The sequence below is a fragment of the Sordaria macrospora genome, chromosome 1 (genome assembly GCF_033870435.1).
Source record: "Sordaria macrospora chromosome 1, complete sequence".
Classification (NCBI taxonomy): Eukaryota; Fungi; Ascomycota; class Sordariomycetes; order Sordariales; family Sordariaceae; genus Sordaria; species Sordaria macrospora.
The window spans coordinates 4037306-4058323 of NC_089371.1; the positions used below are offsets into that span (position 1 = coordinate 4037306).

At 53.4% G+C, this 21018-nt stretch overlaps 4 protein-coding genes across 4 annotated transcripts; 2 read left to right on the plus strand and 2 right to left on the minus strand.

The window, feature by feature from the left end:
• Positions 1-1727: 1727 nt before the first annotated feature.
• SMAC4_02791 (uncharacterized protein) lies at positions 1728-8548 on the minus strand. Its single transcript, XM_003348246.2, has 5 exons — positions 7326-8548; positions 7241-7270; positions 7088-7184; positions 2958-7023; positions 1728-2899 (listed from the first exon to the last, which is right to left on the minus strand). Exons 1-5 carry the CDS (start codon positions 7746-7748, stop codon positions 2512-2514), a joined length of 5004 nt encoding a protein of 1667 aa, XP_003348294.1. The 5' UTR covers positions 7749-8548; the 3' UTR covers positions 1728-2511.
• A 2533-nt stretch (positions 8549-11081) lies between these two features.
• SMAC4_02792 (uncharacterized protein) lies at positions 11082-14222 on the plus strand. The gene is made up of 7 exons (XM_066089842.1): positions 11082-11265; positions 11407-11500; positions 11575-11992; positions 12045-12206; positions 12272-13129; positions 13186-13496; positions 13574-14222. The coding sequence occupies exons 3-7, from the start codon at positions 11827-11829 to the stop codon at positions 13604-13606; spliced, it is 1530 nt and encodes a 509-aa protein (XP_065945672.1). The 5' UTR covers positions 11082-11265; positions 11407-11500; positions 11575-11826; the 3' UTR covers positions 13607-14222.
• A 353-nt stretch (positions 14223-14575) lies between these two features.
• SMAC4_02793 (uncharacterized protein) lies at positions 14576-18250 on the minus strand. Its single transcript, XM_003348248.2, has 5 exons — positions 17935-18250; positions 17727-17878; positions 16474-17662; positions 16301-16417; positions 14576-16244 (listed from the first exon to the last, which is right to left on the minus strand). The coding sequence occupies exons 1-5, from the start codon at positions 18079-18081 to the stop codon at positions 15156-15158; spliced, it is 2694 nt and encodes an 897-aa protein (XP_003348296.2). The 5' UTR covers positions 18082-18250; the 3' UTR covers positions 14576-15155.
• Positions 18251-18419: 169 nt separating this feature from the next.
• Positions 18420-20952, plus strand: SMAC4_02794 (uncharacterized protein; the record flags this gene model as incomplete). Its single annotated transcript, XM_003348249.2, has 2 exons — positions 18420-18966; positions 19028-20952. Exons 1-2 carry the CDS (start codon positions 18798-18800, stop codon positions 20950-20952), a joined length of 2094 nt encoding a protein of 697 aa, XP_003348297.1. The 5' UTR covers positions 18420-18797.
• Between the last annotated feature and the right edge of the window lie 66 nt (positions 20953-21018).

Sequence of the window (21018 nt, forward strand, 5' to 3'; positions counted from 1 at the left end):
ATTAAGTCGTATACCAGACAGTCAAGATCTGCCAAATTCCAACAAGCAATATTCAAGGCAATATACTTACACTACGTCAGGTCAAGTCAACTTCGAAAAAGCCTTACCCCTTCGCTTTGCATAAAGTTTTATTATTGACCTCTAGGCACACTGCCTCCCTCTCCTCCCATCCCCTCATTGCGAAATATGGATCCATTTTTAGGATGTTTTAAGCGATAGAATCTTCCCTAGCCACCTTTAGGCGTGTTCGATTGGACAAGCCACGTCCTGAATCAAGTCTGGTGAATGCAAGCATTGAGGAAAATCTCAACGGTGAGCGAGTGTCGTCTGCGTACATAGTAAACCTCAAGCTCGGCTAATGGGGAAAGAGTCAAGGGCACATGAAGGGCTATGTAACAGCAAGTATAATTAACCCATCCGCTGCACCTCTTGGCGTGCTCGTTACACAGTAGAATATACATTTCACTTGCTTCAATTCCTTCACGACACCTCTAGGTAGCAGCAGCCCAACTGCACTCTAATCCCGCTTGCCCCATTTGAAAATGCAGTTGGTGAACGATCCCGGGCATTTTTGATAGTGGACAGATACAAGTAAGTCCGAATGTGTCTTCCTATAAATTAGAAGACAGCCTGCCTGTCTATCTGCTTCTCCTCCCATCCTTGGCCATCCTCATTTCACAAACCACATCAACCATTCTAGGCTTACTAAAGCCAGAACCAGACAAACATGTCACTACCGTCAGAAGACAACCATCCCCCACCTGGCCAAGTTAAAGCCAACGAAACTCCTTCAGGGCCACCATCATTTCTATCATCCAGGGTGGAGTCCCCGCCAAGTATCAGACCCAGCGCCGAAATGATGCGCCTGTTTTTGGTCCCTCAACGACCCCCTCGATTCGGAAAACACCATTTCCGTCCTCCAAAGTCGTCCCGTCAACGGGCCAATTGTTACCATTCGCCAACTTCGTGGCGACCTCAACGGCCCGCGCGAGCCGTATTTCCGCCACAAAGTCACGTCCACCGGCGGCGACGACGAAGACGACGACGGGGACGAATCGCCGTCGGCATGGCACCCGATTTCGAAAGCCCCGGTATCCGTACCGGGGGTGTCAGAGCTCAAGGTCAAAATAGTACCCTTGGGCTGGTGGGTGGGGGATTGGGGCGAGTATCACGAGCCGCACGCAGAGGATACGGAGAATCCCGAGGACATTGACGAGAGCGGAACGTTGATATACTGCTACTGTTGCCAAGAGAGCCGGCCTAGCAAGGTTTACGAGGACTTGGTGGTCAAGGCGGGCAGCTCGACGACGACGGGCTTTGTGACGATTCATGATTACGTGACGGCGGTGCATCCCTGGCTGATGGGGTTGCGGGACGATCTTCGAGGGGCATTGAGTGTGTTCGATGGCCAAGTGTTACCGAAGGACACGAAGTTGGTGTTTTTGTATGGGGTCTCCCCAATATCGATGTTGCAACAGAGAAGTCTAACTACGCTCACAGCTACCCTTTTTGAAACAGAAGAAGAGAGGAAATGGAGAGGAAGTCGTAGTGTAGGCCGTCTAAATGATACACAGATAACGATGGACAGAAAAAGAACAACAACAACAACGCGCTCTCAGACCGATCATAATATTGCTGAAGTTTTAACTCATGACAAACGCTTCCTTTTTTAAGACAACAAGAACAAACAGACCGGAAGAAAATGACATCGGTGATGCTTCTTTCATGGATATCATAGCAATGTTCTCTTCTCTCCTCTTATCTCTCTCTAAGTTAAACTGTAACCACTCTCAGAAGCTGAGTGGGGCAAAAAACACACAATAACAACGCACGGTTCCTTCTCTTTGTCTTTCCATCAATCATCATCCCCTGTCCTCAATAAAGTGATCCTCGAGTGGTTTACAAGAGGTATCGAACAGTGTGTTTTCTTTCCCTTCTTTGTACGCTTTGCAGGACCGCAGAAGCGACCAACCATGTTCCATACCCCTTCGTTTTATGTTGTTGTTGTTGTTATTGTTGTTGTTGTTGTTGTTGTTGTTGTTGTTGTTGTTGTTGTTGTTGTTATTGAGATAATTGGAGAAAAGAAAAACCAAAACTGTATCAGGCATCGATGTTGATGAGTTGCCTGACTAATAGGTAGTAGAACGCTTGCTTGCGTGCCTTTCGTTTTCTGCATCGGCGCACGCGGTTTCTTGCACCAACCACACATAACAACAAGGATAACTATCACCAGCAATGGTAAGATAATGCTGAATCAACCCTTTCCTAAAACACGCGCGACCTTTTGTAACATAAAATAAACTCCTCATCACAGGTATCGCTTGTTCCAAAGCAACACCACCACCGTGTGCTGTGCTTGTCAACTCCCACATGTGGATAGGGGAGCGGAAAAAAACAAAACAAAAACAGAACAACAACCCCAGTCGAGATATCTAAACCCGTACGCCAGACAATGCAAGAGCTGAGTAACAATTATTGATGGGGGAAATCTTCATGGACCAGAGTCAGCCCTTAGTAAGGCCGTTGCTGCTGAGAGGGACTGCGGCTGCTCTGCCACGAGTGACGGACCGGTGCTCCCCTGTCGGTGTCCCTACGATGGCGATAAAAATTGAGTCGATCGCCGTTCTCGTAATAATTCGGGCGCCGTTTAGGCTCCTCACGTCGCTCTTCGCGCCGGTCCTCACGGCGGTCGTCGCGGTAAGGGTCACGAGATCTTCGGTCGTCGCGATCGCTGGCAATCTCGCCATCTTCCAGATCCGGGCGACTTGGCTTCTTCAGATTCTGAGGTCTGTCCTCCTTGGGCTCGGTATCCTTCTTGCAAAGGTCGCCGAACATACGCTGGAGTCGCCGGCCCGACACCCTGACTTCCCCAATCGGCCAGATCGAAGAAAGGAATTCCCTGCATATATCGTTAGCCAGTGGAAATAAGCAAAATCTGACTGCGTCTGCAGACTTACCAGAACTGTGGCTCCAAGCCATCCAGCGGGCTCTTTTCTTCCAGTTGCTTGAGAAAGTTGCCAAATGCGCGAATCTCTTCTCCCAATATTTTGGCGCGTTCTTTGGCCGCAGGAAAACGTTCCTTAGAGTACATGATTCGTTCCATGTTCGCTTTGAGCGGCCGAAGTAGAGACCAAACAAGTTGGAAGTTGTCCGAGCTATCGATCTCGTCGTTGTTCAACTTGGCAAGTTCATGGAAGCGCTCTACTGCCTTCTGCCTGTCTCGCTTCCATTTCTCATGGGTTTCGGGGTCGACCTTGGGCGCTTTGTCCTTCTTCTTGTCAACTTTGCTATCTGTACCACGACGTTCGTTTTCTACACGACGATGTTTCGAGCTGTGCTCTTCGTAGTCATCCGCGTACTTCCGTTTGTGATCTGGCCTGGGGGTTCCGCGGTCATTCGCGGTGCTGAGAGTCCGGTAGTGATGGTCCCTGTGAGGAATAGACTTCTTAACGCCCAGTGGTGCAGGTGATCCGGAGATGGAGCTAGCTTCACCGCGGCGATGGCCGTTGTTTGTGAGAAGCTTCTTGCTGCGATGATGGTTCTCAACTGCCTTCTTAGCAGCAGCGTCATTCGAGTGCTTGGCCAAAAGAACAGACAGGAGGTACTCGGACCTTCGGACCAGATGAACAGCACCGGGGGACTGAATCCCTACCGCCTCTGTCTTCTTTCGTTCTTCCCGTTTGTCAACGCGATGCTCCTCCAAGAAGAACTTGTCATGCATCTGCAATTCAGCATCGTCCCTGATTTGCGTCCAGGCACCGAATCCGTACCTGTCGATTCCAATAAGGAGCATGGCATCCTCACGTGCACCCCAGTCGCAAGTATATGCGGCAGCCTTGGAAGCTTCAGGAAGCCTGAAAGAGAGGACATCGCTACACTCCCGAAGGACGCGGCGCAGAAGTTTGAGCTGAGGGGGGCGCTCCACAACAGTCTCTGCGTTGACCTTCCGTACCTCGCCGAAATCGACGAGTACGGCCTTCTTGTCTTTCTTCGCTAGTGGCTTGCCGGCCCTCGCTTCTTCTTCGCGAAGTCTCTCATTGTTCGCATCTACAGCGCGGCGACTGATAATGACAAGGTCCTCGATGATAGACTTCAGGAAGTCCCGGTCTCTGTCACTCAGGCGAGCATCTTGGACAACCTCTTCTTCGCGGTCGTCCAGGGAACCGTACCTGAAGAACGCCCTGATAAGATTGCGGGTTTCCTTCTCATTGAGAGGGCGTTTAGGATCGGAAAGCAATGCACGTTGCTCTTCGAGCTCCTCCTGCTCCTCCCTCTCGCGTTGTCGCTTCTTTGCCAGACGCTCAGCCCGATCGTTTTCTGCGCTCTTCTTCGAGCCTTTCAAGGCAGCTTTTCGGGGAGCATTTTCCTCGATAGTCTTCGCCAAATACTCTTCTTCCTTCTTTCTGTTTTCCTCCGCCTTGATGGCAGCAAGCTGCTCGGTTGGAATGATCTGATCCCAGTCAAGGGCGAGATCGTCGACCTTGACGTCGGTAACCTGCATCCAGTTATCCCAGTCGATACCACCACTGCTGAGGTTGATCTTGTCATCGACATCGGTCTTGGTGACCTCGGCATTCTCAAGGATAGCATCGATATCGAGCTGCTCCAGCTTCTGCTGGTTGCTGGACTGTTCGAACAGGTTCTGGGAACGCATCTTGAGGATCATCGAGATATCCTCAGCAGTCTTGGCCTCATCCATCTTGAGGCCGCGCTCCTTGAACTGCTCCTTGAGGGCCTTGCCTTCATCTGTTACACCGGCCTGGATGGTAAGATACTCCAAGAAGAGCTTGTTGCGAGCACGCTTCACAACTTCCTCTTCAATAGTCTGCTTGGCCACGAGGCGGTAGACATTGACAGGCCTCTTCTGGCCGATACGGTGAGCTCGAGCCATAGCCTGTAGATCGGCCTGGGGATTCCAATCCGAGTCATAGATGATGACAGTATCAGCCGTCATGAGGTTGATTCCAAGGCCACCGGCACGAGTAGACAAAAGAAAACAGAAATCGTCGCTGCCCTCGGCGTTGAAATGGTTGATGGCCATACGTCTTGGGCCAGCAGGAATGGTACCGTCAAGTCGCTGGAATTGATATCCGCGAACACGGAGATAGTCACCCAAGATGTCCAGCATCTTGACCATCTGACTGAAGATCAGGACACGATGTCCGTCCTTCTTGAGCTTCGCCAGCAGCTGATCAAGAAGCATCATCTTGCCACTGCTAGTAATGAGACCCTTGATTTGGTCTTCACGGCGGGTGCTTCCGTTGAGGACACGCTCCTCGGCACCCTGAAACATGTACGGGTGGTTACTGACTTTCTTCAGCTCCATCATAATGTTGAGCAAAGATTGCTTGTGGCCGTTACTCGCGTCGCTGAGGGCAGCGTAGTTGCGTGTGAGAATGTTCTTGTAGTAGTCGAGTTGCACGTCAGACAACTCGACTCGGATGATTTTTTCGGTTTTGGGGGGGAGATCCGACTCGACTGTCTCCTTGGTACGACGGAGAATAAAAGGAGCGATTGACTGATGCAACTCGCGGAGCTTCTCTTGAGTCCTGATACGCCTAGCCTCATCTTGTTCTTCATCAGTCGGACCTTTGCTGTCGGCAGTGGACAGCGCTTCAAGCTCTTCATCAATGACGACTTTGCCCGGGTTAAGGAAGTCGAGAAGGGCTGAAAGTTCGGCCAGGTTGTTCTGGATGGGTGTGCCGGTGATGAGGACTTTGCAAGGAACGCCGAAGTTGTTGAGCTTGATGTAGAGCTGGGACTCTCGGTTCTTGAGGCGATGGGCCTCGTCAACAGCAAGAACTTGCCATTTGATATTCTTGAGATGATCCGCATCGGCCAAGATGTAGTCATAGGAAGTGACCAAGACGTTGAACTTGGTCTTCTTCGGGTTACCATCCACAAAAAGTTCGTAATCTCGAATGTTGGACCGGGCTGCCTCCGGGCCAAGGTAGACGACGTAGTTGATATCCGGAGCCCAATGGTTAAAGGTATCGCACCAAGCTGGGATGACACTGAGAGGCGCGACGACAAGGAACGGTCCTTCCTGGCCGCGTTCATTCCGTAGCCAGCTGAGGAACGAGACGCTTTGAACCGTCTTACCCAGACCCATTTCATCGGCTAAGATGACATTGTTACCGCGGACCCAGTTGAGGGCAAGGAAGTTGAGGCCTTTCATTTGGAACTCACGAAGCTCGCCGCCCTTGATGTAGTCAGGCTGCTTCTCCAGCTTTGTCATCCTCGAACGGGTATCGGGGTTGGTCTGCTTGCGATCAGACTGCCATGAACGGTTGGATCGGTCGATGAACTGGTCGATCTTGTCCTGAGCAAGCTTGGTGACCAGAGACTCAGCTTCCCAGGTGCACTCGTCGTACTGCAGGCCCTTCCACTTGATGTAATACTCGGTGCCCTCATCGCCATCTCTGACTGCCACAACGCGTTCGACCTTTGTGTAGTCTGCGAGAGCCTCTTGTTCGCGTTCTCTGTCCAAGTACCACTGCTCTTTCTGTTCCGGACTGATGTCATCGCCACCGAATTGCATCTCCAGTTCGTACTCAACAACCTTCTTGTAATAGTTTTCGAGGCGGCGAAAGCCTCGGAAGCCTGCGACAGTCTCGGTGGTTTCCCAGGTGTTGTGAGAATGTGATTGGCCCTGCCATTTGATGAAGTACGCGAAGTCGTGCCTTGTGGCATCCACTGTGATCTCGACACCCTCCTTCGGACGATGACCGAGGATCTTCTCGATGTATGGGGAGTTGTCCTCGGCATTGGCAGCCCAGTAGTTGGGTGTAAGCTCGGAGTCTTCCTCCTCGTCCTCTTCCGCGTCGCTCTCTTGGTAGGCGCCAGCCGAGACCTGAGCAGCCCGACGGCTGGACCATCTCTTTTCGCCGAAAGCCAAAGCAGGGTCTTGTTCTTGTTGCCTGCGGACCTTCCTCTGGAAGCTGCGGGCTTTGGCGCCTCCGTATGTGTCGGAATCGGAATCATCGATGGAGGGCTGACGAGCAGGGGTGCCACGCTTGGAAGCTGGAAATCACGACAGGTCAGCAGCGGAACAGGATGACGATGAGTATGACGGACGAAAACTTACGAGGCAACGAGCGCTCAACCCGACGCCTTTTCGCTGGCTTTCTAGACACTGGTGCAGCATCCGAGTCTGATGGTTCATCCTCTTCGTCTGAGTCGACCTGTTTACTCGGTTAGGAGAGGCGAAACGATGAGAGCTCCAGGTTAATCCACTTACAATCTGGGCGCGGCGTTGTGTAGGGCGCGACTGTTGCGAGCCGTTAGCATGATACACCAGATCAAGGACTGCGGGATATTCATACACTCCTCCTCAATCCATACAAGGCAGGATTCTCTCTAATGTAATCATCCTCTATGGCGTGGGCGACTTTGCGCTTCACGGCGGTACGGGACGACGAGGCAGACACGACTTCGTTGCTCTGAGCAGACCCGGGGCTATCGGGGGCGTCAAAGTCTCCATCATCTGACGCGTCGACGTCGTCATTACTTGCTGAATCGGACGCTTCCTCGGGCGTCAACTCGGGCTTTTGTATGGGCGAGGCAGCGTCGTCGTCGACAGGCTGGTATGACTGGGCGTCGGCGTCGTCATTTGGGTCGGCCTCGGCGGCATTAACGTCAGAAAGGTCGCTCGTGCTTTCGTTATCGTTGGTAAAGTTGAAGTGGCTGTCATCCGCCGGCGGTGACACATGCCCGAACACCGGACCGGATTCGGGAGATGTCGACATTTTGAGATTTAGACGCGGAGGCTGCCTGCTGTAAGACGACGATGTCAGCCAGCGGTACGCGTCATTTACGGATCACTACTTGGGGCGATGGAAAGAGGCCACTCTCGCGACCCGGAATCATCAGAGAAATCCGGCATCGGGGCAGAGGACGACTCTCAATGATGATTGTCGCATTGGCTCGCGTGTAAGTGATGGAGGCAAGGCTGTGGATGATGAGGCGGACGGCGACGACGATTGAAGTCGCGTGTGGGCGCGTGGAGGGCACGGGAGAGCAGGCCATGGTCTGGGGCAGCTGTAGAGACGATATTCATCAAGAATCGACGGTCTGGCGACCTCTACAAGCTGGTAGACGATGGATATCGAAGGCGACGAGGCCCGCTTCGATGGGCGAAATGATGGGGAAAACGCAAGGCGATACGCAGGGCAGGGCACGCAGTGGGCAATGGGCCGTGGGCAGTGGGCGGCAGTGGCAGGACTCACAAGTCATGGAAGAATTAAGAGCCTCCAGGCAGCAGACTGAAGGGCGAATCTTCAAGTCCGAAATGGAAAATCGCAGTGCCGGAGGAGTGGTGGTGGGGGAAATGGTCAAGGCCGGAGACCCTGGGAGGGGGCTGGCAGTGGTGATGGTGTAGCGGAAAATCGCAGTGATGGACGGAGGAGAAGAATCCATGAAAATGGTGAACCAGAACCAGCAACACCAGTGCGCAGTGGGCCACTGCCTGGCTTGTGCTTCAGACGAGGCCCGCTTGCCCTCAGCTCAATGCTTGCTCGGCTCCGAGCGCTGATTGGTTGGGGCTTTTGGAAGCGACCTCCAGAGTGTGGGGCGTCCCTACACTAGCACAGCAGGCTCTCAGGTTCTCAGCTGCTGCCAAAAGCTGGTATTGGAGGGTTCAGCTCTGTAAATACAGAAACCGAAATGTAACGCACGTCTTGTGAACTTACGTTTTTGAGGTACCACTTCACTCTTCTCTTTGCTGGACGGTACCTAGCACCAGAAAGTACACTTGCCCAATGCAGTCAGATGGGCGCTGTCACGATCCTTGCCGTTCTGCCCGCCACAACGCACGGATTTCAATTGTGTGACGAAGACCTGTAAGCTCAATCTTTCTTGTAAGTTTAGGTCAGAAAGGACGAATGAGAGGAAACAAACCAACGCGGCTCGAGCCTGGCCTTGCCCTGGTCGGATGTAGTTGCTGGAGCTTGCCAACTCGTTGGTTGCCCACGGACTCCGATCGTGCCCTTCCAGACGGCGCGGGCGGTATGAGGCAGGTGAGATGTGTGGCCGATTATTCGATCGGTTTGGAGGTAGAGGTATGGTTTGTTGATCGATCACGAAGAATACCTACCTCTAGAGATGGAATGGTTGATAGATCAATGATTCAGAGAGGTGTTGTCGTGGGTTGATGGCACATGGACTACCTTGTTGGTGCGACTTGGGGAAATCAAAGAGGTGGTAAAGGATGAAGAAGGACGACAAGCTACGTAGACGGCGCTCGGCTTTTCTAGGTAGGCATGTTGGCCTCGAGGTGCTATTATTCTTTGTCAGCTCCGGCGCAGGTGCCAGCCATGCACTGGTAGAGGTAGGTATCGTCTTGGTGCCAGAGCAGGTTGTCACACCGCGAGCACTGGACCGGCTCCGAGGTGAGGTGATGTTCCCGCCACTGGAGTTCCGAAGAGGGCATAGGTACAGCAAGCCGACGCAGGCAAGCCAGGCCGACAATATCTTGTAAGTGACTGTGCTGCGGGGCCACGTCTATCCAAGCCAAGATTCCACCTTGAACGAGATCCGAGAGCCGCAAAAACTGCCATGAGAGAACCATAGGTAAATAATCAAAAAGATGTTGTCCTCGTCTCGTGCCTAACTCACTACCGAAGAAACTACCAGTTTCAGAATCCCTTGATATTTTGAGGACGACATTGTGGTGTCCAAGTGGGTAGAGCATCCCTTCCCCCAAGACGCAGCACGGCAGATACGTCCAGGACGGGGATGGACCCACCCGATCCCGTTGCCGCTGAAGTACCAACTCAGCTTCACTTAACTGCTAATCTCATCACCTGGCATTCCGTTGCCAACTATCCGCAACGTCTTGCATGGCGATTTCAGCTTCTGCTGTCGACAACGCCGCGTAGCATAAGCTACCTCGGCCACCTAACTCGGACCATATTGTTGTGAGTTCCTGCCCGGCCAAGGTAAAGATAATGTACGTCCGTCGATGGGTAGCCATCACAGCTTCGGAAGTCCGGTTTGACTGCGCGGCCATCAGTAACCCTGCGCCTCTCTGCACCGTGGCTGTTGACGGCATCATGCTGCGAGAGATTTCCTTTTCGAATATCGATACGGTGGTGGGAGGACTCCGCGTCCTGTTGCCAACCCTAACACATGCACCTCCGCCCACAGAACTTCATGACAAACTTGATGTCGTCGACCATACTTGCATCCAAACAAACGATACGCCGCCATTGACAATTTGTTAGGAGTACCAGAGACATGCTGAGATAGCGTAGGCTCCAACCTGCTCCCTTGTGTAGAGATGGGTCGGATGTGATTGCCCACGGAGAAAGCAATGATCACTTGCAAAAGAGAGTAGTTTTGGTAGCGAATCTACCCAGCTATCATCCATCGTCCATGGTGTAGTCGTCCAGTGAAGCGGTGTGTATATGTCCGGCAAATGGGCGATGTAAAGGTTGTGTTCAGCAGAAACCGAATTATTTTGGCCGATAACCAGAAACAACCAAACCTCAGCAAAGATAGCACACAATGTTGTAAACTTATCCATGATGCCATTTGGGTCACTGTACCAAAGTACCTTTAGACAGAGATTCTGCTGAAAGGAAGCGGAAGCTCGAGGGGATGCGGAAACGGAACAAAGAGACAAGAACAATGGTAAAATCTCAATGTACACGACCAGCCGCAACAACCCTTGAACAATGTGTAAACAAGAGCTTTAGTTAGGTAGTACGACCACAAGTTTAGAGAGCCTCGGGGATATTGAAGATAGCCTGAGGTAAAAGACAAGATGATGGAGAGAGAGAGAGTAAGGTAGGGGACGTATGGAACAGCGGGAACAGTGGACTTTTGGTAACCTATCAATCGTGGCATATTTCAGCTTACACTGAGCTAGCCCCTACCTTGTTGCCATGTTGGTTTAGCGTTGACTTTAACACAGGGCAAGCGGGGTCTTTTTTTCGCGATTTGCCCTGCCCCTCCTGCCCTCCACACACCAGACTCGGCGCACGGTGCAGCTGTCCTGACATTTTTTCGAGACGAGGACATTGTCCAGAAACCCGCAACCCGACGTCGACCCACGTTGCCTCTGGAGAAGTCGTGTCAGCCTCCTCCGCCTTGTTTGGACCTCTCCACTCTGCTGGTAGCATTCCGAGACGTGCGGCACCTTGAGAATTTCTCCCCCTCCCCCGTTTCCCGTTTTGCGCCTAGGATAGCGGTCCGCCCAAATTTACCCATCTCGACCAGTTCGCAAAGCGAAACCACAGACAAGATGTCGGACAAACTCACTCGGTGCGTTCCCAACGATTAAGGCCGCACGCATGTGTGCGATGCTTACAGAAGCACCGGCCGCGACTGGCCTGCGCTGGTTTGGCCGTATGCGCCGTCTTATGCCTGTCCATCTTGCTGACCACACCTGTTTCGTGTCTATAGTATCGCTATCGTCAGTAGCGACAAGTGCAAGCCCAAGAAGTGTCGCCAGGAATGCAAGAAGTCATGCCCCGTCGTCCGCTCCGGTAAACTCTGTGTAAGCTCTCCTCCCTCGTCCATAGCCCTCTTGCGGTATCACGACCAGGCAACTAACTAACTGCTCTCTAATAGATCGAGGTAATATCTCTCCGGCCCCCTTACGATCCCCGTGTTTTGCGCGACAACATCCTCCTGACATCCGAGTTATAGGTGGCCCCCGAGTCGCGCATCGCCTTTATCTCCGAGTCGCTGTGCATTGGTTGTGGTATCTGCCCCAAGCGCTGCCCCTTCGGCGCCATCACCATTATCAACCTGCCCACCAACCTCGAGAGCCAGATCACCCATCGCTATGCCGCCAACAGCTTCAAGCTCCATCGTCTTCCCATGCCCCGTCCCGGCAACGTTTTGGGTCTCGTCGGAACAAACGGTATCGGCAAGAGTACCGCCCTCAAGATTCTTTCCGGAAAGCTTAAGCCCAACCTTGGCAGATACGACAACCCGCCGGACTGGGAGGACGTCATCAAGTATTTCCGCGGTTCTGAGTTGCAGAGTAAGGGAAGATACCTGAATGGAAGGAGATCAGAGGGTTGACACGTTTGCAGACTATTTCACCAAGCTCCTTGAGGATGACCTGAAGGCTGTTGTCAAGCCCCAGTACGTCGACCAGATCCCCAAGGCTATCCGCACCCCCGATAAGAGCGTCAAGTTCCTCATTGAGGGCCGCCGCTCCCTTGACAACCTCGACGAGGTTCTCGACACCCTTGGTAGGTTCAACATGCTTTGCGCTTCATAACTTGGGTGTTTGGACGCCATGGCTGATTCCGAATAGAGTTGCGCCATATCTACGATCGTGATGTCACCCTCCTTTCCGGTGGTGAGCTTCAGCGTTTCGCCATCGGTACCGTCTGCGTTCAAAAGGCCGATGTCTACATGTTCGACGAGCCTTCCTCGTACCTCGATGTCAAGCAAAGATTGAGCGCCGCCCGCATCATTCGCTCCCTCCTCCGCCCCGACGACTACGTCATCGTCGTCGAGCACGATTTGTCCGTCCTCGATTACCTCTCCGATTACGTCTGCTGTCTCTACGGTCAGCCCGCCGTCTACGGTGTCGTCACCCTTCCTCACTCCGTCCGTGAAGGTATCAACATTTTCCTCGACGGTCACATCCCTACCGAGAACTTGCGTTTCCGTGACGAGAGCTTGACCTTCCGCATCGCCGAAGGCACTGAGGAGTTCATCCAGGACAAGACGCGCGCCTTCAAGTACCCTGCCATGGAGAAGACCATGGGCAACTTCCACCTGTCCATCGACGCTGGTTCCTTCTCTGATTCCGAGATTATCGTCATGATGGGTGAGAACGGTACCGGAAAGACCACCTTCTGCCGTCTCTTGGCCGGTGTTCTTAAGCCTGATGGTACCAAGAGGGTTCCTGAGATGAAGATCTCCATGAAGCCCCAGACCATTACTCCCAAGTTCGAGGGTACCGTTCGCCAACTCTTCTTCAAGAAGATTAAGGCTGCTTTCTTGTCTCCTCAGTTCCAGACTGATGTCGTCAAGCCCCTCAAGCTTGATGATTTCATTGATCAGGAAGTCAAGCATTTGTCCGGTGGTGAACTTCAAAGAGTTGCTATCGTTCTTGCTCTCGGTATCCCTGCTGATATCTACCTCATTGATGAGCCTTCTGCCTGTACGTGAACAGTCTTCCCCCTCACCTTTTGGAATGCATTGCTAACCTCCCTCTAGACCTCGATTCCGAGCAGCGTATCATTGCTTCCCGTGTCATCAAGCGTTTCATCATGCACGCCAAGAAGACCGCCTTCATCGTCGAACACGATTTCATCATGGCCACCTACCTTGCCGACCGCGTCATTGTCTTCGATGGCCAGCCCGGTATCGACGCTCACGCTAACAAGCCCGAGTCTCTGCTCACCGGTTGCAACACCTTCTTGAAGAACCTTGATGTCACTTTCCGTCGTGATCCTACCAACTACCGCCCTCGTATCAACAAGTTGAACTCTCAGCTCGACCAGGAGCAGAAGCTCGGCGGCAACTACGTAAGTTTTCATCCTGCATCAATCTGTGGTTTATCCGCATGCTGCAACCTGATACTGACATGTCTCTTTTTCCACAGTTCTTCTTGGACGATCCCGAGAAGAGCAGTTAAAGAGGGCATCTCCAGGGATGTTCTTCACAAGAATAATAAAAACAGCGGCAGAGGCAATACCCAACACCACCGCCGCTGTTATGATGATGCATCGGATTCCGGCGTTCTAGGCGTCCAAAAAGAAAACGGCAGTTCCTCCATTCATTGCGGCGCCAGGGATGATGGCGGTAGCGGTAGCGGTAGCGGTAGCGGCGGCGGCCGTTCTGGTTCAGAATTCGACGCCTCCTCCGAGGATGACGAGCCGGATGATTAACCCCGGCGGCGGCAGTCTGTCCCCTGTTGCCTGGTCCTACAAAAAGAGAAGAGAATTCCCCCCGTCACATTTTGCGCTTGTCATTTTTACACTGTGTTTTGACGAAACCCTTGCTTGAGGGTTAACTATAACAACGGACGCGGGGGAAGCCGCCTATTCACCTAGGATGGTTGGACTTTTTGTAGATTGAGAGGCAACGGGTCAAGCAGGGCGACTGCCGCCGGGAGGCACTCTTGAAACCCAGCGACGATTTCGGGAGGGCCAAAGGGAAAAAGAATGGGAAAGGAGGAGGAATGAGATGGGAGGCAATCGATCGAACTGAGTAGTTGTGATCTATACACGTTGAATTTTACACTGGCAACATACAAATATCAATTCTACTATGTTTATTGATCGCCACGATGTCACGAGATCCTGTACGGAAGAAGTATACCAAAGATGACGCAGAGAACCATTCTGAACGTAGAGTATTGGGCCATAAGAAGCACAAACGATGACTAAGACGAGAAGGTAGAGGCCGTCATGATTCATCTTGGAAATAAACTGTCATGATTAGAGCGTGAAGGGTTTTTCTTCATATTTTTACTTTTGTCTATTGTTACTGTTGTCTTTTGTGGACTCTTGTTCCATTTCTTGTTATTTCCCCTCGCTGTTCAGTTATTTATGCCTCTTCCACTTCATTCATCTTTACAGGTGAACTGACTAACGAAGTGAAGGCTTAATTGAACGTACGGAAATCAGTTGACTGACCTGATAGACAAAATGATATGTGTGATCGTCTCCCCGCCATTAAGTAGACGACGATTCAGTGAAAGAGACGAGAGGAAAGCTAAACTCACCAACCAGTATGTAGGACCATGGACACATAGTTATTTTAAGTCATTAAGCATTTCGACCCGCACAAATATTGCAACGAAAGGATATTGTCGACTCACCGAGCGAGCGAGCGATCATGGATGGCGCGTCGTTTTAGATTGCCCCGTTGTGTATCCAAATTTTCTCTTTACGCATGCAATTTTTTCTACCTGGCCAAAGCCGAAACGAAAGACCCGATGTCGACAATGCTCTGAGTTATAAAAAAAAGACAAAGAAGAAAAAGGCAAGTACAGGAAAAAAGGACTTTGCTATTGATGATTAGAGATGGGAAGTGGTGGTGGTAAACACGTACGAGAGTACTTTTAGACTGCATATATAGCCATCCGGACTTCCCAACGCTTTCAGGCGGAGGTCAACATAACCCATCCGTAACCTCGACAATTCCTGGCTTGGAGCCAGGAATTGGACGGAGTCAGGCACTTAGTCCTCCTCAATCTCGCCCTCTTCGCTACCCGCACGGACAACAGCAGGCGGCGGTGGCGTCTTCTCCTTCTCTTGTTGCTTTGGAGGCTGTGGCGACTTGACGCCATCAGAGGCGGGGTTCGTAGCCTCGACCTTGACGGCGGGAGCGGTGGCGGGAGCGGCAGTAGCACCGGCGGCAGGAGCAGCGGTGGTGCTCGGCTCGGTCTTGACTCTCTTTGCCGGGGGCCTGCGGTCATGGTCGTCCTCTTCGGGGCGCGCGCGGCGGGATGAGCTGGGTCTCTCGTCACCATATGGCAGCTCATCAACATCGCGATCCATTACTCGCCTGCGATAGATCCTTTCCCTATCCTCATCGCGACTGCGTCGTTCCCGGTCATAATGGTTGAGCTCGTCGTGACGAGGGCGGCGGTCGTAATCACGGTCGCGTTCACGCGAACGGGCGCGGTCTCTATCCCGGTGATCGCGGTCTCTCTCCCGATCTCTGTCCCTGTCTCTCTCGCGATCACGGTCACGTTCACGGTCTCTGTCCCGCTCACGATCACGGTCACGGTAGTCACGACGATCACGATCACGCTCGCGATCGTGATCTCTCTCTCTGTCTCGAATAGAGTCATGGTGACCATCTACTGACCTGCGGTCCGAAAGCAGGCTCTCTGCCATGCTGGACTTGCGGAAATTGCGTTCCCGCTCGGCGATTGCCTTGCGGCGGTCTGCTTCGTATGGATCGTGTTCTGGACTGCGGCTCCGAGCGGAGCGGGCACTGCTGCGGTGAGAGCGCTCACCCCTGTCCCGGTACGAGTCGCCGCGATCACGACGGCGCAAACGGTCTCTTTCGGCCTCTTCTTCCTTTTCTTTCAAGCGGCGAATATGCTTTTCGAAGGCACCGCGGCGAGCCTCGTCCGAAGTGACGGCCTTGAACTCGTCGCTCTGAGCAATGCGGCCCTCTACCTGCTCGTAAGTATCATTGACCGTGATGGGAGGTTCCAACCTCTTAAGGTACGAACGAAGATCGTCCAAGGCCCGACGCTGCTGGCGTTCGGAATGCTTGTCGTCATCTGCTGAGCGTTTGGCCTTCTTTTCTTGAAGCTGTTTTTCGCTGGTCAGATATTTGTTCCCGAATTCCGTGGATGTAGGTCACTTACACGCTCGAAAATAAGCTCAAGAATATCGCGCTCAATGTTAGCGGTGCGGCGGTCATCTTTCACAATGGCTTCAAACTCTTGGAAAGTTGTCTTGGGAGTGACCTCAAACCGTTTATCCTGTCATCCTTCGTTAGTAGAGATTCGAAAGGAGCCATACGCTCAAGCGCACTCACATCAATGACATCCAGGACATCATTCCTGGTGGTTCTCAAAGCACGTTCTTCTTCCTCGACAATGTCCCAGAATAATTCCATGGGGGTCGAGCCGGGTTGGCCTGCCATTGCCAAGTACCTTTCGTCATGTTCGATAAGAGGATAGATCTTGGACCACTTGGATCCTGCTTTGATCTTACCATCCTTCCTCAACTCGGCAAGAAGAGCGCAGAAATTGTCGCGGTTCTTGCGCTCCTTGCGGTGCTTCTTATTCTTCTCCTCTTGCCTGGAGTCGTTGAAGGTGCGTTCCAAAGCCTTGACGTGGTTTTGGAAGACGGTCAGAATGTCATACTTGCTGAGGGACTTGTACTTCTCATCCTGTTGGAACTCTGCAGTGCTCTCAATAGTGCCTTGTGCCTCGGACCACCGGGTATAGGGCTCCAGGTCAAGCTTAGGGAGAAGCTCAATCAGACCGTCCATAGCACTCTTGCGCAATGCGATCTGCTGGTCCTTGTGTGCCTTCCTGAGCTCAACACGGTAGTCCTCGAACAGCTGGCGTCGCTCGTTGTCGTCATTGGTAGATCGGAAGATGGTCTCGCCCTCGATCATGGGCCGAGCGGTCTTCCAGCGAGTGTAATGCTTGATTTCCGGGTGGCTCCGAAGCATCGTAGCGAAATCGGCGCGCAGCTTGGTTAGTCTCTCCTTTGCACGCTCCTTGTCTTGAACAATGACATCATGGCAATACTTCTCGAAAGCGGCCTTGCGATCCTTTGGATCCTTGATAGCGCGGTACTGAGGGTCCTTGAGGACGACTCGAAGGGTTTGTTCCCAAGTCCAATCGGGCTGGACGCCACTGCGTTTCAGGAGCTTGACGAAGGCAGCCTCAGCCTCCTCTGGCGTCGCATATTCGGGATCGGCGGTCGCAGGAATGAAAGCTGGAGCAGCATTGTTGTTGCCGAACGTCAACTGGCGTGACTCTCCCAGTGGCTCTCTGTGATCGCGGTGGTCACGATAGTCGCGATGGTGGTCACGATCACGATCCCGGTCCCTATCCCGATCGCGATAGTCCCGATCACGGTCCCGATCACGGTCGCGGTAGTCACGGTCGCGGTCACGATCACGGTTGTCGGGGCGGTAGTTATCGGACTGACCGCCTCCATATCCACCCTGATGGCCACCTCCGGGAGCCGAAAAAGGACCGGTAGGAGTACTGTTGAGAAAGATGTTAGTTACTGACGCTGTCTGGCTGAATACGCGAGGGTCAATGGACTTACGCAACACTGGTCGGCGTCGTAGTTCCAACACCAAGAGCCTGCTTATAGATTTCAGGCATCTCCCACGAGCTTTGCTTGGTTTCGGTATTGTACCAGTACTTTTTGCCGCCCTCGGCTGTGTATTCTTTCCATGGCTGGTTGGCAAGCGCACGCTGGAAGACTGTTAGTACTTCGTTTCGACCACGGGCGGAGAGCGACATCAACCTACTTCGGCGGGAGTCATCAGCTCCTCCGGCTTAGTCCATTGCGTGACCCTCGTCAGGGAGTTGTAGTAGTACACGCGTCCATCAGGCGTACGGTGTTCTTGCCAGGTCACGCCTGGCACCGGGAACGGCCCGCCGGGCAGGGGATTCATCGTGGTTGAGTATGTGGTCAATGATGAAAAGATATATTCCTTTCCGTCAGTGTTTCGACCAAGTTGTACGGTGGGTGTCGGGGGTCAGCCAGCGATGCGGTCGTGGGGTTGAAGACGGGAAAACTTGAATTGGAAGAGGACCCTAAGAAAATGCGCGACAGCCCAGGCGAAAGAATGACGGGAAAGTGCACGGATCCACTGCAGTTTGGCAGTTTGACAGTTTGGGTGAAGCGGTTCAAATGCCAAGACCGCAGCCAGGAAGTGCGTTGCACGGGCCATCTCAGCTTCTGTGGAGCCGCGAATTACTCTGGTTGTCATTCCAGGGTCGCCCCCGGCACTCCAGGCTTGTCGCTGTCGCTGGTCTAGAAAGCGGCCGGCCGGGCCCTTGCCGTTTATTGTGGACTTGCGGTGTTACTCAACCTCGCCAGTCGGTCTCGGTTACCTTAACACCGGCGCCAGATCCGACTACCTACGACTCCTGAATGCCTTCATTGTAGTTCTTTCCATATATCAGATCTGCTTGATCAAAACGATTTCAAGCCGGGATATATTTATCAACTTATAACTGGACCAGCAAACACATCCGAATTAGCAGGGAAGGTGTTCAGTATTATCTTCTACCCTAACCGGCAACCAAAGTACTGAGTGGCCTCACACAAAAACCCAGGAGAGGCAACGACTGGACCGACGACACTCACTCATATCTGCATAACACAATGGCTTATAACATGACTGACGACGATGACACTCACGATGATGGCCGAGCATTTCTGGAACAGTCCAATTTCAGTTACATCATTCCCTCCGCTACCAATTTCAAGGCAGACGTAACTTCACCACCAGACTTGCTAGAAGGCATCGGCCAACGAGATGTGCTGTTTTTCGGTATGAGGTTGGCATCACGTATCCGCACTGCTCTCTCACTTTACTCATGCCTTACCTGCAGATGAAACCGCTGATGTCTATCTTGTACTCCGTACCCCTCGCCGATATGAGGAAACACTACGATCTTCACTATCCCGTATAGTCGTCACGTTAGAAGCTCAGATTGTGAACGGACATGGATCTGACCGGGAAGGCCCTCCGGCGTCTGAGATTATCTACACCGGACTCGTTCCAGACACGACCGATGCCATAATCCTGAGTACGGGGGAGGAGGAAAATGCAAAGGAGAAGGCCGAAGAGGATGGAGACGGCAAAGCGAATGACGGAAGGGATTCATACGTCTACGCCGTCTGGAAGATGCCTGTCTTCGTATCGCGACCAAGGATGAGACTACAAGCACCCTCGATCGTCTTTGCAGCAACTGCCGGCTTGAAGCTTCTCGACCCCAGGAAATCTCGAGATATGGTCGACGACGGCTATATGCAAAGCTGCGCACCAGCAGGCCTCAACCTTCTCGAGTCCTTCGCCGACGACCCAATGCTAGGCGGTATCCAGCCCCGTCTGTCCGCTCTCCGAGTATCCCGCGTAGCCCCCGTCACGCAGACAAAACAACCACTACGTCTATTCAGGGGCATGCAGAGCCTCAGACTTCGAGTCTTCCCCGTTGTCCACACGCGAGTACGTTTCGCGCGGCCCAACACCAGCCCACCGAGTCCAGCCCTGATCGCCTTGCTCGAGGTGGACTTCACCCCCTTCTTCGACTGCGAAGCCGCCCTACAAAAGATCGACTTAGCCGTAACCGACGGCACGGTCGACGACCTCAACAGCCAAGACCTCATGGCCCTCCCCTTACACTGCGTCGCCCACGACCACCTCACCTTCCTTTACCGGCTCGCCCCGCGCCAGCTCGACATCATCAGCAAGCACCCCTCCCGCGAACTGGTCATAACAGTCGAGGTGGCCGTCCTCGTTCAGCCCGAGGGTGGCGACCCTTGCACCCCGAAACTGACCATGTCCTGGACCACACCTTTGGACTTCACCTTACCCGTCAACCCAGGCTTTGGCACGCCCATGACGAAGCCGATCGAGCGCCGACACAAGCCCAGCCAGCTGTCTATCTCAGGCGGCGTCGACTCGATGCCGCTCGTCTCGCCCTCCGTCACCCGCCCGGACGCGCTCCCCTCGCTCGAGGCCTCCATCACCACGCAGCGCAACTTCGAGACACCCATCCCGGACTTTGGGATAACCGTGACCTTCGTCGGGCCCGACCGGCCCGTGTACGCCGGCGAGGAATTTGCCTGGACCGTGTTCGTCGTCAACAGGACTAAACCAGAGAGTGCCGCCTCCGCTGCTTCTTCGACAACAACAATGACCAACGGCACCAACGGCGGACCCAACCGTGACACCATCATCACAACCCGCAGCAACAGCATCAGCATCGCCGCCGCTGCCTCCGGGATTCCTGCCGCCATCCTCACCACCCCCTCCAACACCAATAACGCCACCTCCGGAACCTCCCCCGCCTCCTCCTCCCAGCGCAGGCTGGCGCTCTACGCCCTCCCCAAACGCCGGCGCAACGAGGTCCGCACGCACCGCGCCCTTTCCACCGCGGCGCCCTCCAACAAGCGCGACCCACTGATCGCCGACGCTGTGCTGGACGATAACGTGGTGCACGCGATGCAGCGCAGCAGCGTGGTGGACAGCACCGAGGTTGTCTGCCTTTCCGCGGACGCGCGCGTGGGGCCGCTGGTCCCCAACGCGTGTGCGGTGGTCGAGTTGAGGTTTTTGGCGCTTAGGGAGGGCGTGCTGGGGATCGAGGCGGTGAGGATTGTGGACTTGGGAAGTCAGGAGCATGTGGATGTGAGGGAGTTGCCTGTTATTGTTGTTAGGGCTGGGAGGAAGGATGGGGATGAGAAGAAAAAAGGGGGGGAGGAGGGAGAGGCGGAGGGGGAGGGGGAGGTGTTTGAGGAAGTGTCTGTCGAGTAATCAGATGTTTTTCATCGGCGGTAGGTGGTTATAATGTTGAACTGGTTATATGGGGCGGTATTTGTT

Coding starts and splice junctions, on each gene's coding strand:
- SMAC4_02791 (XM_003348246.2), bottom strand. CDS start 7,748: ATGTCGACATCTCCCGAATCCGGTCCGGTGTTCGGGCATGTGTCACCG. Junction 7,185..7,240: donor CACAACGCCGCGCCCAGATT/GTAAGTGGATTA, acceptor CCGAGTAAACAG/GTCGACTCAGACGAAGAGGA. Junction 7,024..7,087: donor GGTTGAGCGCTCGTTGCCTC/GTAAGTTTTCGT, acceptor CGTGATTTCCAG/CTTCCAAGCGTGGCACCCCT.
- SMAC4_02792 (XM_066089842.1), top strand. CDS start 11,827: ATGCCCCGTCCCGGCAACGTTTTGGGTCTCGTCGGAACAAACGGTATC. Junction 13,130..13,185: donor CATTGATGAGCCTTCTGCCT/GTACGTGAACAG, acceptor ACCTCCCTCTAG/ACCTCGATTCCGAGCAGCGT. Junction 13,497..13,573: donor AGAAGCTCGGCGGCAACTAC/GTAAGTTTTCAT, acceptor CTTTTTCCACAG/TTCTTCTTGGACGATCCCGA.
- SMAC4_02793 (XM_003348248.2), bottom strand. CDS start 18,081: ATGAATCCCCTGCCCGGCGGGCCGTTCCCGGTGCCAGGCGTGACCTGG. Junction 17,663..17,726: donor ACGACGCCGACCAGTGTTGC/GTAAGTCCATTG, acceptor CTTTCTCAACAG/TACTCCTACCGGTCCTTTTT. Junction 16,245..16,300: donor TTGAGCTTATTTTCGAGCGT/GTAAGTGACCTA, acceptor AGCGAAAAACAG/CTTCAAGAAAAGAAGGCCAA.